At 34.9% G+C, this 14697-nt stretch overlaps 4 protein-coding genes and 1 non-coding gene across 7 annotated transcripts; 2 read left to right on the forward strand and 3 right to left on the reverse strand.

Annotated features, from left to right (window-relative positions):
- Window positions 1–7: 7 nt before the first annotated feature.
- LOC107274899 lies at window positions 8–5471 on the reverse strand. Its single transcript, XM_015754458.2, has 4 exons — window positions 5117–5471; window positions 2148–2293; window positions 1759–2068; window positions 8–1669 (listed from the first exon to the last, which is right to left on the reverse strand). The coding sequence occupies exons 1-4, from the start codon at window positions 5178–5180 to the stop codon at window positions 1434–1436; spliced, it is 756 nt and encodes a 251-aa protein (XP_015609944.1). The 5' UTR covers window positions 5181–5471; the 3' UTR covers window positions 8–1433.
- A 381-nt stretch (window positions 5472–5852) lies between these two features.
- Trnaf-gaa lies at window positions 5853–5925 on the reverse strand. The gene has a single exon. It is a non-coding gene; the product is annotated as a tRNA-Phe (tRNA).
- A 21-nt stretch (window positions 5926–5946) lies between these two features.
- LOC107275001 (probable cysteine--tRNA ligase, mitochondrial) lies at window positions 5947–8787 on the forward strand. The gene is made up of 8 exons (XM_015754689.2): window positions 5947–6862; window positions 6931–7226; window positions 7303–7501; window positions 7585–7850; window positions 7913–8049; window positions 8115–8237; window positions 8310–8570; window positions 8680–8787. The coding sequence occupies exons 1-8, from the start codon at window positions 6612–6614 to the stop codon at window positions 8737–8739; spliced, it is 1593 nt and encodes a 530-aa protein (XP_015610175.1). The 5' UTR covers window positions 5947–6611; the 3' UTR covers window positions 8740–8787.
- On the reverse strand, window positions 8736–10095 carry LOC107275005 (ribosome production factor 2 homolog). The gene is made up of 5 exons (XM_015754700.1): window positions 10073–10095; window positions 9850–9982; window positions 9320–9759; window positions 9105–9249; window positions 8736–9019 (listed from the first exon to the last, which is right to left on the reverse strand). Exons 1-5 carry the CDS (start codon window positions 10093–10095, stop codon window positions 8801–8803), a joined length of 960 nt encoding a protein of 319 aa, XP_015610186.1. The 3' UTR covers window positions 8736–8800.
- A 17-nt stretch (window positions 10096–10112) lies between these two features.
- LOC107275004 (threonine aspartase 1) lies at window positions 10113–14535 on the forward strand. 3 transcript variants are annotated; one of them, XR_003058096.1, is made up of 12 exons: window positions 10113–10277; window positions 10554–10614; window positions 10698–10765; window positions 10925–11196; window positions 11266–11345; window positions 11492–11559; window positions 11642–11758; window positions 11998–12178; window positions 12270–12439; window positions 12610–12717; window positions 13307–14080; window positions 14160–14535. XR_003058096.1 is itself a non-coding variant. In XM_015754697.2 (11 exons), the coding sequence occupies exons 1-10, from the start codon at window positions 10266–10268 to the stop codon at window positions 12712–12714; spliced, it is 1134 nt and encodes a 377-aa protein (XP_015610183.1). In that variant the 5' UTR covers window positions 10113–10265; the 3' UTR covers window positions 12715–12717; window positions 14160–14535. The 3 variants fall into 3 exon arrangements, 2 of the variants coding, with proteins under 2 accessions (XP_015610183.1, XP_015610184.1); XM_015754697.2 differs by lacking the exon at window positions 13307–14080; XM_015754698.2 differs by lacking the exon at window positions 13307–14080 and having other exon boundaries at window positions 12288–12439.
- The last annotated feature ends 162 nt before the right edge of the window (window positions 14536–14697 follow it).

Below are 14697 nucleotides of genomic sequence, written 5' to 3' on the forward strand. Positions count from 1 at the left end.
AATGAAATTTAAGCCGTAAATGTCAATTTTATTCGATTGTTACAGCCCATTGGAAAAGACATGATATCTCACAAGTATAAGGTATACAGAGACAACTGTAGAATGACTGGAAGACGTACGAGATCGTGACTTAAATTTAAGGACAACGAAAATGCCAAAATTTACGATCCGGTCCTAGTCGCGACGATGGTCCCGTGTTGTGCTAAAACTTCCATGTAATCTAATGACAATTCTTTTAAAATCATTTCTCAAAGATTAAACCCTTGCAATTTTGTTTGCTATTCGTTATTGCATTCAGTCATTTTATTACGCACGCACACATGCACGCGTGCTGTTCTCGATGACACTCGTGCTGAAGGCTACAAATTGTCCTGGTTTATTAATTAACAATGGTATCTCTTAATCAGAGTTTGATGATAATAGGCCTATTCCTATTGAATAGAAAAAGCGGGGCCAGCAAAGGGAAATCAAACATCGCGCAACCCGGTTATCGATTGAATTTCGTTCTATAAATTGTAAACTTTTAGACAAAATTACTCTCTTCGACATTGTATATATCACAATCGAGTCTATTCTTCACGTAAAACTATGATATTGTTTTATTCCTTCTAGAAACCTAGGATTGTTATCAGCTACATTTGCACCGACTATAGAAACTATAATATCAATCACGGTCGATTTTTCATTCTAATCGAACTCACCTATCGTCGCTCTTTCATCAACCATACAGAATCCTTCTATACATCAAATTCTATTAACATTCTCATTTTTGTCTCTACGTACGTATAATGTTTAATACTGTATACAGATACATAACATACCCATTGTATATATCGTAATACTTCCTCCGGCCTATAAATACGTATTATGAGTATCGCGAATATATCTACATATATTTATGTACGTAAGTATATCGTACGTATTGTGCATATCGATTGGTATAGATAATCCCAGGTCGATGTATGTCATTAAAGTTAATCAATTAAAAACTAACAACGCATATCTTCATATCTGTAATAATAATGATAACTGATACGTTCGCATAACGCTGTTCTCCAGGATCACAGAATCTCGCGCGTTCTCATAGAAAACCTAGCTAGACGTGTCTAATTGCTAATCGCTCCGAGATTATCCTTTTCGCACTTTTCTTGAATTTTGTTAATTTTGATTATAACATAAGAAAAAGAGAGAACAACTGTAATGTTCAGAGACGCAAAGACATTTAAGACGAAGGCACGTTCCCGAAAGACGAGACTCGTTGCCTCTGGTTACTTTCTTAGAAGACTCGATACAAAAACCTTTCTTGCTCTTGAATAAGAATAATAAGATGTCATTGTGTTTACACCAGAGGGAGTCTGATATGCGAGGCAGATATTCGTTCGAGTGTCGGATCGAGAAGTGGTCCAGCGATGGATGCTCTAAATGAAGATCTTCTAGAAAGTTTCATCGATTCCTCGGCCCTGCGTCAAATCAAAAACCTCAAAGTCGACGTCGGAATTGTCTGGGGAATCCGGAACGCCAGGTATTTCAAGAGGAACGCCTGAATCCGGAATCCTCAGGGCGATGCAATCTCTTGGTGAACATTCAACACGACCTTCCGAACCGCAGCTGCATTCGACACAATTTCCCGTTGAGTGAGGAAGTCTCTCACCCTGATGATACTCTCTTCCTGAGAAAATAAATATATTAATTAATCAATAACGTTTCTCTAAATGATTAATCATTTAATCTGTACTTAATATAAAGCTAGTATATTACCCATCATTCTGCACGTCTTCGAAGACGTCGATGAGGACGATCCTGATTCAGATTTAGTTATTGATTCCGAAGAGGTCAAGTTTCTCTCTACTTGTTCTGCGGGATCTTCAATATTCTCTTCCGCTTCACCGGAAGCTTCAAAGCTCTCAGGTACTTGTGTACTTCCTGTGACAGATTCCAGCAGATCACGAGCCTCGCTGCTAGTCAGGATACCTGGGGAATCCGTGATCAGGCTATGATACCGCTGCCACCAGCAATAAACTTCACCAGCGACGCAGAGGCAGTGTGAGTTTGGATCTCTGACTGGTATCTACACCCCAAGAAGGTCAAGGTTCAGACAAACTGCAACCATTAAGCCTAGAGCATACCACCAATAGAACCAGACTAACCGTCTGACTATGAGAATAAGTATAGCCGTCGACGAGACACTTAGTCTGAAAGGAATCCTCGGTAGAAGCTTCCACGTCCTCATCCTCGGTGCTTACTCCGGTATCGACTTCCTCCAGAAAAAGAGCAGGCGATTCTTTAAGCGTTGCTGTAAGGAACATCAAAAGATTGAAATATATATTAAGCACACAATAGCGTCCTAAATTACTCTGTATTTCTTGAATGAGTAATAACTTTTCAGCAAGCTTTGTCATCTACTTGAACAAATGGAACTTGCTGATGACAGGAAGCCTATCCACTTCCCAGATTTCATTTACCATGCCAGCCAAGGTTTCTGCTTCGAGGATATGCACTTCTTATTCCTCTTTCTCTATCTCACTCTTTCCTGTTCTAACAGCGTCATCATCAGCGGCACTTGTACCACCACTACCACTACCCTGATACTGGCATCACTAGCTGCATGACTGCTACCACCACGAATGAAAGAGAGCGTGATAGCGTGAGTAAGTACAAGAGCATCGTAGGAGGATTGAAGGGGAGGATTGGTGGAGAGGGCCGTGAGAGGGTGACCGAGTGAGTTCTGGATCGATCCCTGAATTCAGCATGCATTGCACCCTCTGCAAACCAGCCAACGCACAGTATACTCTGTAAGAGGGTAGTTTACATTACATTAGTACATATATGTCATCTTGCCCTGTATAAGACCAAAGCGAATATCAGAGGTGTCAACATGGCTTAATCACTTTGTATAATTATGAAATGATATAATAAACATAATAAATTGGAGTTGCGACAATTTTTGCAAATTTTATCACATACTTTCTGTATCTTCAGCCTCAAATAGATTGGGATATAAGGTCAGGATGTTCACGTAAACCTGACCTCAATTTTCACAAAGTATTCCAAGTCGCAAAACCACCAGAATGCTATGAAATGCCTACTCACAATCATACCTGGTCAACACTCTGGCATATAGCTAGGCATGCTCCTGAAGATACATTTTTAGCTGTGTCCTTAGGCGGAATGTGGAGACACACCTCTTAGACAAGATATATTACACGTGAGAGAGTTGGTAATGGTAGTGGACCTACCTAGAGGCCTAATTAAAAATGCTACTGCTACAAATGAAGACAACAGAGAGTTGTATGAATTACTTTGAGAATCCTTCAGTATGTATTCTTGTGTACGTTACCTCAACCTACTTGGTTCTCGTCGCTCTTATTGCTCTCACTTTCATTTAGTCTTTTTACATCTTCTTTATGGAATATCAATGCAAAAAATAGACTACCTTTTCATCTTTATATGTATATATCCTCTCTTGACTTTCAAATATTTATTTTATTCTGATCCTCGTGCGAACCATCCATTGAGATTGCTTGATTTTATTCAGCATTCACTTCCTCTTTTGCTTGTTCAATATCATTCTGATAACGACACTTATTATTCTCCTGTGCGAAAAGCACAGCGTTCAGAGTGCCAGGCTCAATCGTTATTTATGACGGATAGCGTAGAAGCTATAAGCAAGACGTGGGTAATAATAAGTGAGTTATATCAGCCTCTAGAGAGAAACTCTAATTACTGCACCAATTGTGGCTCCAAAGTGCACCTGAGTTCGTGCACATCCTGTAGCGTGTAAAGGAACAATTCAATTTCAGTATTTTCTTGGTTAAGCTCAACCTGGTACGTATGATTAAATGAGTATGGGTCAGTGTAGGGGTATAGTGTCTATGAGAGAATCGATCCATGAAAATTGGATGGAGCTCCGATCGGAAAACAAATGAACGTTGCTCAGGGTTCTTTGTGATTAGTTATATCGACGTATACGAAGCTCTGATATTGGAGAGTTAAGCTGTGGTTTACACAGGACATCGTTTCGCCTAAGATTTGTTATCAAGATGACGAAACGTTCATTCTGATAAGACTAGTCCTGTACATTCCCTGTTGTACAGTTTGTCCAAGTGTCTTCAGAGTGATCATCTTAGAGTACTGTAAACTTCAGTTTGGCCTAGTAAAATGATTTAACAAGCTGTTCTTTCCCGCCCGTCCAAGTATTCGTTAACATCCCCAGGTGCTTCAAGCCTTCTGACGTGAACGAGGCTAACAGCTTCGCGCTCTACACAGCGTCAATTTAATTACGAGATTGGATCGTTTCGTTACCACATACTGCCGGCATTAATTTCCCTCGACGAATTTAATTAATGTCCATTGAAAAGTCAAGCTGGTATTAGCGTGGAATCATCGATCGGCTCGAGCTCCTCTCTTATTATTTTGTGTTCTCAGCCTTCGTTCAAGTGGCATAGGGATACAACGAAGAGAAGAGTACCTGGGAAAAATTTGTCATGAAAGCTCTTTTGCTACTTTGATGAGAATTTTCCATTTTTTTTCTTCTCTTTTGATTGAAATCCTTCAACCGGGAACGAGCCATCAATTTCGTACGTGCTTAATACAATAAATATGACCAGGTCGATATCCGATTTCTCAGCGAAAAGGGACCAACCGTTATTTCCCTCTGTGTTCAGTAATCCAATATGTATTAATATATTCCTGTATACCCACAGGACCGTAAACCTATATTGCTATTCAGTCACATATATATATATACACATATATTTATAAGCAAGTCCTAGAATTTCAAAATATGAGATACATCGAACTAGCAATACTGTAAATTATTATTTTTTTTTAGGTTCCCGTGATTTATGAGCAACTTTTGAGTACACAAAATTTACGAAAATTTACGTACACAACAGAAATCGAAGCTAAGCTAATCAGTAGACTGTTAAATCCACATTTAACACTAAATCGAGCATAAAATGACTAGTATGTTCCTTTGATAATTGTACGATAATATTTAACTCTAGTGGTCGATTGCTATGAATTCTCATAACTAATGTACCTTTTGATTGACGATAAAAAGAAGGAAAAAACATTTAATACATCAAGCGTGATAACTCGATGATCCTAGACTTACCGGCATAAGCATAACCAAGATGAATGAAAATCGCCAGAGCAAGAAGAAACGAAGCGGCTTTCATCTTTCCAGGATTTTAAATATTTTAACGTCCACTACGTGTAAATCTTGTTCTCCTTTTTCTTCGCCCGCAAGGACTCTTTCTGCAAGTTCAGCAATGTATTTCCAGGGTGAGCTTTACTAACTGTGATACACTTCTGCAAGCTTCTACGCGAGAAAGCTCGTAACAGTCAATTCACACTGGCTGCTGGGATGATCTCCAAGAGATGGTAGACATTATCCTTATCGGGATGTCCGAAGCCGACTGATTCCTCGGCCAATGTAAAAAGCACGGGAAAGCACCTTTCCCAAAGATGTGTGACGGCGAATAGTGCCGAAAAGCTTCAGGGCGCAAGCGCCGGATGGAGCTTTCGGGGATTCGTCCGAGCATCGTTCGAGTACACGCAGCTTTGAGTGTAAAGAGGTGCAGTATAATAATAGAGGAGTAAAAGTGTTTGCTTGAATATTATATGCAGATGCTCGTTATAAAGCCATTTGGTGCAATTATTAATTCAGTTAAATCCAATAGTACGTATTGCTCTGCAAAACAAAAAAGACTATACCAACATTGTAATTGAATTCTATTTGTGCTTTAAGCGAAGAATGCGATTTTGATAAATTCTATGAATATTTATGTTACCTCTTTTATGGTTTATGATGTATACATTTTTTTTTATGTCAGAAAAAATAATTAATTTGCCGAAACCCGGGATTGAACCGGGGACCTTTAGATCTTCAGTCTAACGCTCTCCCAACTGAGCTATTTCGGCGATGGGTATTTTGGTGTTCCCTGAGGACTAACAGCCATAATAAAAAAAATGGTGTTTTTAATTATTTAAAACGTGGACCTTCATTTCATACTAAACTTACTTTGGTTATACTAGTCTGCAGCTTCACTCTGCGTAATAGGATTTAATTTAGTCGACGTCGCGAGGAAACCTTAGAAGTGATAAATTTAATTTTGGCTTAACATTAAATGAAAGGCATCCCTTACCCTTGGCTCGAGCGAAGATAGTCGTAATTTCTGTCAACTGCTCATAACTTTCCCAAGATCGCAATTGCAGCCTCCGAAGAATGTGGATATGAACTTAGGATAATATATGAAAATTAGTCGTGCAATGATAAATACTTGGCAAAGTGTGGTACTGGAAATTATCAGATTATTCAGAAAATCGACAAATTGTATTCTTGGAGTTATCGGTAGTTTTCGGGGATCTTATTAAGGAGAGTCATTTCGGTATTGCAGATCGCTAGAGAACTCAAGTTTCAATGATTCGTAAATTGTATAGCTGATTACTAGTTTGTGGGAGAGATGCTAGATGGCGATGCTATTCTTTTTGTTATTGTCCGGTATAATATGTATGTATGTACAATTGTACACTTTATTAACAGAGTTGTATAGTATGTAAAATATGTCTTTGAAACATAGTATCAATTTTTATTGTTAATATAAATTATGAATTGTATGGGAAACATGAAATATTTAAAAAATAATTTATTTCCTGTGTGGAAACGTTTTTTTGATGTGCAATCTAAAAAGAAGCAGCAGTTGAGATGGATAGAACCTGGTGGATTTAAAACTAATGTTAGTGTATATAATTCTGTTACTAAATGTAAGGTTCCTTTAATTTTAAAAAATGAGAACTCTTGCACTTGGTACATGTGTGGACCAACGGTATATGATTCTGCACATATCGGACATGCTTGGTAAGAATATCATTACTTTTTATGTGTATTGTTTCATATATTAATATTTTACTATATGATTCTTGCAGTACATATGTAAAATTTGATATAATCCAAAGGATATTAACTGAGTATTTTAATATCCATCCTATTGTAATAATGAGTATTACGGATATCGACGATAAAATAATTAAACGGTCAATAGAATCTGGAAAAAGCTGGAAGGAATTAACAAGATTTTATGAAGAAGAATTTTTTGAGGATATGCAAAGTTTAAATGTTTCAAAGCCATATATGTTTTGTAGAGTATCAGAATATATACCACACATAATAAAATTTGTTGACAATATTGTTTCGAAGGATGGTGCTTATGTTACAAAAGATGGTAAGCTGTGTAGAAATTGGCTGTAAATAAGCTGTATATAGTTAAGTGATAAAAATGAAGTAATGTTTTTTTATAGGCAGTGTATATTTTGATACCGCAAAATGGCATACTTATGGTAAGTTAAATAAGCCGATGCCAAATGAATCCCATCCAGAGAAGAAGTCATCATTAGATTTTGCATTATGGAAGGCAGTGAAGGCAGGTGAACCTTCATGGGAATCCCCATGGGGACATGGTAGACCAGGGTGGCATATTGAATGTAGTACCATAGCAAGGTAATTCAATATTCTAAATAAAAATTGTATCTCTGTAAGTTAATGAAAGAGAAAATTGATTAAAAATTCATGTGATTCGTTAGCACGATTTTTGGAAATACCATAGATATTCATAGCGGTGGGATAGACTTAGCATTTCCACACCATGAAAATGAAGAAGCTCAATCCTGTTGCCATTATGATATTGAACAGTGGGTCAATTATTGGCTACACAGTGGACACCTGCATTTACATGGAGACACAAAAATGTCAAAAAGTTTAAAAAATACAGTCAGCATTAGAGAACTGTTTAATAAATATACTGCTAATCAGTTTAGAATGTTCTGTCTTCTGTCACACTATAGAAATGGTAATGGTTTCTTCTAAATTAAAAAATAATTCTTGTATTGTTTCATACTTTTTTTTTCACAGGTGTCGAATTTTCTGACATTACAATGCAAATTGCTGTGTCCACCCTGAAGAAATTCGAATCCTTTATTAGTGACTGTGATAATTTTGTAGCTGATAAACTGTGTACTGGAGACATAGATGAGTCGTTACTACTTCAGGTAACATATTATATAAGGTAATTAATATGTCCATAATAATATTTATAATTTAATTCTATCTATAGTGTTTGAGTGAGACTAAGCACCGTGTCCAGTCAGCAGTTGCTGATGATTTTAATACACCCTCTGCTATTCATGAACTCTTAAATCTTATTAGTCTTGGAAATAAGATGCTTCATTTGCCTAAGGTCAGTGTTGTTAATAATAAAAAATACGATAAAGTTTTAAATTTGAAGACATTATATGTACACCATTTATAGGATCCCTCGAAGTCTCACAGTAAATCGTCTATAGCAGTAGTTTCTAATTACATAATTTTTGTACTTTTAAAATTTGGCATTTCGTATTCTGTGAAATCAGACGCCAATGATCACAAGTTAAAAAGTGTCATAGAGGAGTTAGTAAACTTCAGATCTTCTGTAAGAATCAGAGCATTAGAGCAAGGTGTAAAAGATAAAGTTTTATTGACTGCGTGTGACACAGTAAGAAAAAATTTACTTATCCATGGAATTGAAGTGAAGGTAAGTTGATTTATTTATGACCTGTAACTTGTGTCAGTTTAGCAATTTATAGAATTATTTATTAAATTGCAGATTGTGATCTAATAACATTCTTTTGGAAATTTTTTAGGATTACAAAAAGACGTCCACTTGGAACATACTAAGGGAAGTTAAAATGATGGAGAATTAATGATAACAAAAATTTTATTATTAAATACACAATTGAAAATAATATACAGCTTGGTCATTCTTTAATCTGTAACGTTACCATTGGAGATACGAATTTTTTTTGGACTTGTCGCATCAGCCTCTAGACTCTTTCGCTTGCGTTCAGCTTTTCTTTCTGCTACTGTTTTCTTCAGGCCTTTCATTTTTCTTGTTTGTATACTATTCAATTTTTGCGCTCCTATATGTATACGTCCTAGGGTTGTGCCTAACGTGTTCTTTGATATATTCTTCTTCTTCTTCACCTAAAAATAAGTGAAAGTATGAAGGAATAACCAAAACCACTTATAAATGAAGTTGTACGTAGTAGAAAACATTGTTACTACTTACTTTAAGTTCCTTTGGTTTTTTGCATGCTTGTTTGAAAAGATCATCTGCTGCAAGTTTTGTACGCCTTATTTCAAGATCCATACGAGGTCCAATTTCTTCCAATTCGATTCTAGGAATTCTAGTTCCCGATTTTTTCAGTTGTATTCTGAAATATCACAGATGTTATACTTCCTGTAATAATTTCTTAAATTCTTTATAGATAGTGATTTATGTACCTGTAGCTTCGCAGCAATATCTTATTGTCAACAGCAGTGAAACTTAAAACATGCTCTAAGCCTTGCAGTCTCACTTTCCCCACAACTTCACGTTGAAACATATCGACCAATAAATTTCTTATCCTCCCAAATTCATGATTGTTCTCAAACACTTCTCCATTAAATATTAATATCGGTTTAGTACCCGTAGATATCTTTCCAACCTTGAACTCTTTTAAGCTTTTATAATTTTCAACACCAAATTCAACCATGTCTAACAAAGTATGCTCGAATACTCGACCCATCACAAGATTGTGAGGTCTTTTTTTATTATGTGAAGCAAACATGAAAAGAGGAGAGTTCAACTTTTGACAGAACTGTTCAATACGAGTGACATCTTCAAATGGTCTAATGTCATTCTTCTTTTGCATCATTTGTGCATCTGGCTTTTTTAGATCGTACTAAAACCCACAAGAATTTATTGTAAATCAAAGATACAGTCTATTACATGTATAAAATAAATCAGTGTATCTCATGACAAATGCACTTACAAGATCTTTCATACAATCAGTAACAAGCTGACTAGTCGAAGCACCTTTAATGCACAAAGTTTGCTTAGCATCTTCAAATAATTGTGGTTCCTTTTTCAAAATTGCCCTTTTTCCTCTATGTGAAGTAGGTTTTCTATATGAACAAATATGTGAAATTAAATCATAGAGGTTAACCGTTTGTATACTACTCAAAATTTATAAATAACTTCATTCTTCTACTTACACAATTCTTTGTATAACTGGCATTTTTTAAGAATATTTATTACAGCGTGTCTACTGATGTATTGTAATAGAGGAAACGCAAATACTGTATAATTCACTTGTATAAAAAACCACGTTGAAACCAGTTAAAACTCAATAGAAATGCTCACTTATGAAACTGTACACCGACACGTGCTTGTCTCTTCAGCGGTAAAATGCAGAATGGAGTATGGGCTACATAATAATAATAATGAACCACGCGAATTGCTCTTGCACTGTATTGTTATTGTTTTAGAATTCATACCCAAGTTTTGTATGCAATATATATATTTACTTACAAACAAATACAGTAGCATACTGTAATAGATTTTTCCTAGACACACGAAATTTTGTAGTAGGAGCATTATACTTTTATATTGAACCTCTCAGATCTCAAATGTTAAAAACAATATGTATTTAGCTATTCAATAGGAAATAATAAAGAAATCTATTTGATGCAATAGTTACAAATAGCAGAATTTGGAATGAATTGCGCTAAACATGGATTTATTGCTGTGCATGTTGGTACGTAAATTATGACAATTTTATAAGAATTTATTGTTATTTGTTCATTTAATCCAAATTTTAATAATTGTATTTTGTTTCAGGAGCAGGAAAACATTCAGAAACACTCAAAGATAAATATCAGAAATTATGTCGTGTAGCATGTGAAGCAGTAAGTTATATAAAATTTATTAGAATTTGATATGTATTTGAATATGCATCATCGAATATGAATGGCATGTTATTATTTGGATTTATTCCAGTATATAAAGCATAATGATATTATGTTATTAATTCATTATGCACTAGTGTAAACATAATTTTCATTTAGGCAATTAGTACTTTGAAATCTGGAGGTAGTGCTTTGGATGCAGTTTCTGATGCTACGGTGGTGCTGGAAAACTCGTCATTAACAAATGCTGGATTTGGTTCAAATCTTACAATTGATGGGAGAGTAGAATGTGATGCCAGTGTAATGGATGGCTTGAGTTTACAATTTGGTGCAGTTGGTGCAGTTGGAGGTATAAAAAATCCAGTTTTATTGGCAAAATGTTTGTGTCAACAACAAGCTGTTAGAATTTCATGTGGAAGAGTTCCACCTAGGTAATTTACATAAAGTAACGCATTTCAAATAGCCATCTATTTACTCTCTACAAATTTGTTTGAAATTAGTATTTTAGTTGGAGCTGGCGCACATGATTGGGCAAAAGAAATGGGAATACAAGTTCTCCCACCAGATAATTTGATATCCGGTATGTCTTGATCAAAGCTTAATATTTTAATAGAAGAAAAGTTTTATATAAACCATATTAAATAATCAAACTTTAAAACTATATCTGTATACAAAATGCAATTACGTAGTTGTAACATATTAAAAAATAATAAGTTCTTATTTTAGTAAAGGCCCGAAAGGTATACAAGCACTATAAAAGAAAAGTGGATGATCATGGAGACGAAATGTTAAAGGTATTGGTATACATTTATTTTCCCTAAACGCACGTGACACGTATTAAAAATTGTTCTATTACCCTCAATTTTAACTTTGCAGCAAGTAAAAAAAAGAATGGATACAGTGGGTGCAGTGTGTGTTGATGAATTTGGAAATATTGCATCGGCTTGCTCTAGTGGTGGAATTATCTTAAAATACCCTGGAAGAGTGGGACAGGTAGATAATTATCAACTTGAATTTACATATCAAGAACATTATAAAGGCCTGGTATATAATTTCTATATGATATTAAACCACAAAATTATTACTCAACACAGCATCGAACAAGTCCTTTAATAATAATTTCACTTTCAAGAAACAATATAACAAGAACCTTACTATCAAGTGGGATAAAAACTAATAGTTTACATATAGATTAAACATGTCATATAAATTATATATAATCGTGAGTTCAGGCTGGCGTATGGGGCAGTGGAGTATGGGCACAAAATGCAGATTACTCAGTGGGTTCAAGTTCGACAGGATGCGGCGAACATCTCATCCGCACGACATTAGCTCGTTCAGTTGCAGAAGCTATTTCTAAAACATCATGTCCTACAACAGGATTGCATCAGACCATGAAAAATGATTTTATAGGTAAAACATTTCTACTATATTCAAACAATATATAATCATCAGTGAACCCTCATGTTGAAGCAACACTTCATTGATTTTACTAAAAAAAAAGAAATTATTGTGCTGGTAGATTCAATGTTTTTACGTGGATTGGAACAAAAGCTTGGTGGGGTCATCGTTATCAAGTATTCATCATTGGAAGGATTTGGTGATGTCCTTTGGAGTCATTCGACTAACTCAATGATTATTGGATATATGAATTCTAATGAACGAACCGCCACGGTGAGAATTTTGTAATTACAAGGAGATCATCAAGTATTATCAAATGCTTGAACTCTCTGAACACATCGCGCAGTTGCTAAGTCTTTGACATAAATATTATGTTGATTTACGATGATTAGTGATCGATGATCGTTACTGACAGGAATAAGTGCACTTAATAATTTTTACAGAGCCGCATGTCGGTGTTGCCGCAAGATGAAGTCGGAAAGAAAGCAATAGTAGAAGGAGTTTGCTTCAAAATTACGCGAACGCTTCCTTCTGAAGATGTTAACTGATTGGTATGTTGTATAACCTAAATTTTCAGATTAGATAGATATAAATTAACATTTTTGTTAGATTAAGTTCTAAGAATGATTATTGAAAATTGTACATAAACAGTTCTCTCTTCGAAATTGAAATTTTCAATAAAAAAAAAGTGTTCGAGCTCATAAAAAAATAAAAGACATTTTTAATTATCTTTTTTCTTTTTCATTTGTCAAGGAAATATAAATATAAATTTATTTATCTTATACAGATGTATGCAAACTCGCTATTACTATAATAGTACTAGGAGTTAAGTCGTCACTTCCGCAAAAGACAATAATCACCAACAGTGACGTGTCATTAGTCAAGTCGGAATAGTTATAAAAAATTTCTTACACAGTGATAGCTAGTTTGATTAGAGTCTTTGTAAACATATGTTTTCTTGATAAAAATTTTGTTTGGTATAAATGATAAGAAAAATTCCGATACGCTTAACATTGCTTATACTCCAGAGATACATTGTTATTCTAACTGTACAAGATGCTCCACGTAAATCGATAAATTAATTTTAACTAATAATTAATTATTTATAATAATTTTATTGATTCTAGTTATGTTTTCCAGTAAAACAATCAAGTCTCCTAAGAGTTATTATTTCGACAAGGTTGACACGTATTACGATGATGACGAACTAACAACAAGAAATCATATGTTGCTCAGTAATTAATTCTAATATAATTATCTAGACCTCATCGATCAACCAGCACCTGATAGCAATTCCGTGTCTTTTTTTTGCTGATATATAAAATAATTAATAGTTATGTAAAATAATAATAGGCGCCTCCATAGTACCAAGTGTTGACCGACATAATATTATGATGTTAAATATTAATTGACGTATTCCACAGAAGTCGAGCTGATTCTTGGTATGAAAAAGTAACCCCTTTTCTAAATTTTAATAAAAAATAAATAAATCAACAGCAACGGGTCACACGAGTTTCATAAGTGTTGTCAAGTGTCTCATATATGACCCAAGCAATGGCAAAATAATTCTTTATTAATTCAAGGCAGTCTTCTTTGAGTTTTTGCTAAGATTTAACAGCGGCATAGCTATAATCATTAGCCGAGTAAGTGCTTATATAGCAATGCTCACTCTGTAAGCATTTCTGAATGCACAAGGTTAATAATAATTAAATGAACCGTTCTTAAATTCCCATTGAACGAGGCCATGCCGAAGATATATCGTACATATAATTCAATGATACAGTAATCGAAACGATTCAACTAGAATGCGGAATAATCATCGAAAAGAAAAAAGAGGAAAAACGTGTATTAGCGCCACAGTGACAAGACGTATATTTTATTCAATTTCGAAATGCACCTGTCACCGGAACTGACGTAATATAAACGAGTTTCACGCATTACCGATTATGACACGTGTGAATTTAAATAATACAAACAACAATTTATTCCTCAGGAGCATCGACGTATTCATCGACGGAAGACGGTCGCACGATGGACATCAACGTCTACAGTCAATATGAAGATATTTTAACAACTGGTTGTCAAGGAACGAAAAAAAAATGAATTTTGGCTGTGACGATAAACCCTGGATATATCAAGTCTTAAGTTAATGGATTACGGTGTATCTCTTTACTCCTCCTATGGCTTCTTCCTTAATTTCGAAAGTACATGACGTCACCGTATTACGCCAAGACATTCAGAAATCTTGGAAGTTCCTTTCGAATAAATTATCACAAAATTACATTAACTCTACTACAGAGTTCGCGCGACGTTGTATAAATCAAAATATAAAAAAGACCACAAATTCCGTTGCTAAAATTAGACAACAATAAGAGTATAATTATTTATAACATTATTAAGACTCTATACATTGTATAAAGAGTTTACTTTTGAATTCCGTGCGATAATTAACTATCAATATTAACCGACGAGGATACGTACAAGGAAAAATAGATAAGCGAAGAAAATTTTTCTCTATCAGCTCGATTGGC

This window comes from Cephus cinctus, unplaced genomic scaffold, assembly GCF_000341935.2.
Source record: "Cephus cinctus unplaced genomic scaffold, Ccin1 Ccin1_scaffold0123, whole genome shotgun sequence".
NCBI lineage: Eukaryota > Metazoa > Arthropoda > Insecta > Hymenoptera > Cephidae > Cephus > Cephus cinctus.

What these genes read in the sequence shown, in the direction of transcription:
- LOC107274899 (XM_015754458.2), bottom strand. Translation starts at nt 5,180, where the DNA reads ATGAAAGCCGCTTCGTTTCTTCTTGCTCTGGCGATTTTCATTCATCTT. An exon ending in TCTTGGTTATGCTTATGCCG is followed by an intron (nt 2,294 to 5,116) that starts GTAAGTCTAGGA and finishes TGTTCCTTACAG; the next exon opens with CAACGCTTAAAGAATCGCCT. An exon ending in CTTATTCTCATAGTCAGACG is followed by an intron (nt 2,069 to 2,147) that starts GTTAGTCTGGTT and finishes CTTGGGGTGTAG; the next exon opens with ATACCAGTCAGAGATCCAAA.
- LOC107275001 (XM_015754689.2), top strand. Translation starts at nt 6,612, where the DNA reads ATGAATTGTATGGGAAACATGAAATATTTAAAAAATAATTTATTTCCT. An exon ending in GAATGTAGTACCATAGCAAG is followed by an intron (nt 7,502 to 7,584) that starts GTAATTCAATAT and finishes GTGATTCGTTAG; the next exon opens with CACGATTTTTGGAAATACCA. An exon ending in ATGAGTCGTTACTACTTCAG is followed by an intron (nt 8,050 to 8,114) that starts GTAACATATTAT and finishes TTCTATCTATAG; the next exon opens with TGTTTGAGTGAGACTAAGCA.
- LOC107275005 (XM_015754700.1), bottom strand. Translation starts at nt 10,095, where the DNA reads ATGCCAGTTATACAAAGAATTGT. An exon ending in ATATTGCTGCGAAGCTACAG is followed by an intron (nt 9,250 to 9,319) that starts GTACATAAATCA and finishes GTGATATTTCAG; the next exon opens with AATACAACTGAAAAAATCGG. An exon ending in AAAAACCAAAGGAACTTAAA is followed by an intron (nt 9,020 to 9,104) that starts GTAAGTAGTAAC and finishes ACTTATTTTTAG; the next exon opens with GTGAAGAAGAAGAAGAATAT.
- LOC107275004 (XM_015754697.2), top strand. An exon ending in ACCAGATAATTTGATATCCG is followed by an intron (nt 11,346 to 11,491) that starts GTATGTCTTGAT and finishes TTCTTATTTTAG; the next exon opens with TAAAGGCCCGAAAGGTATAC. An exon ending in ATGGAGACGAAATGTTAAAG is followed by an intron (nt 11,560 to 11,641) that starts GTATTGGTATAC and finishes TTAACTTTGCAG; the next exon opens with CAAGTAAAAAAAAGAATGGA.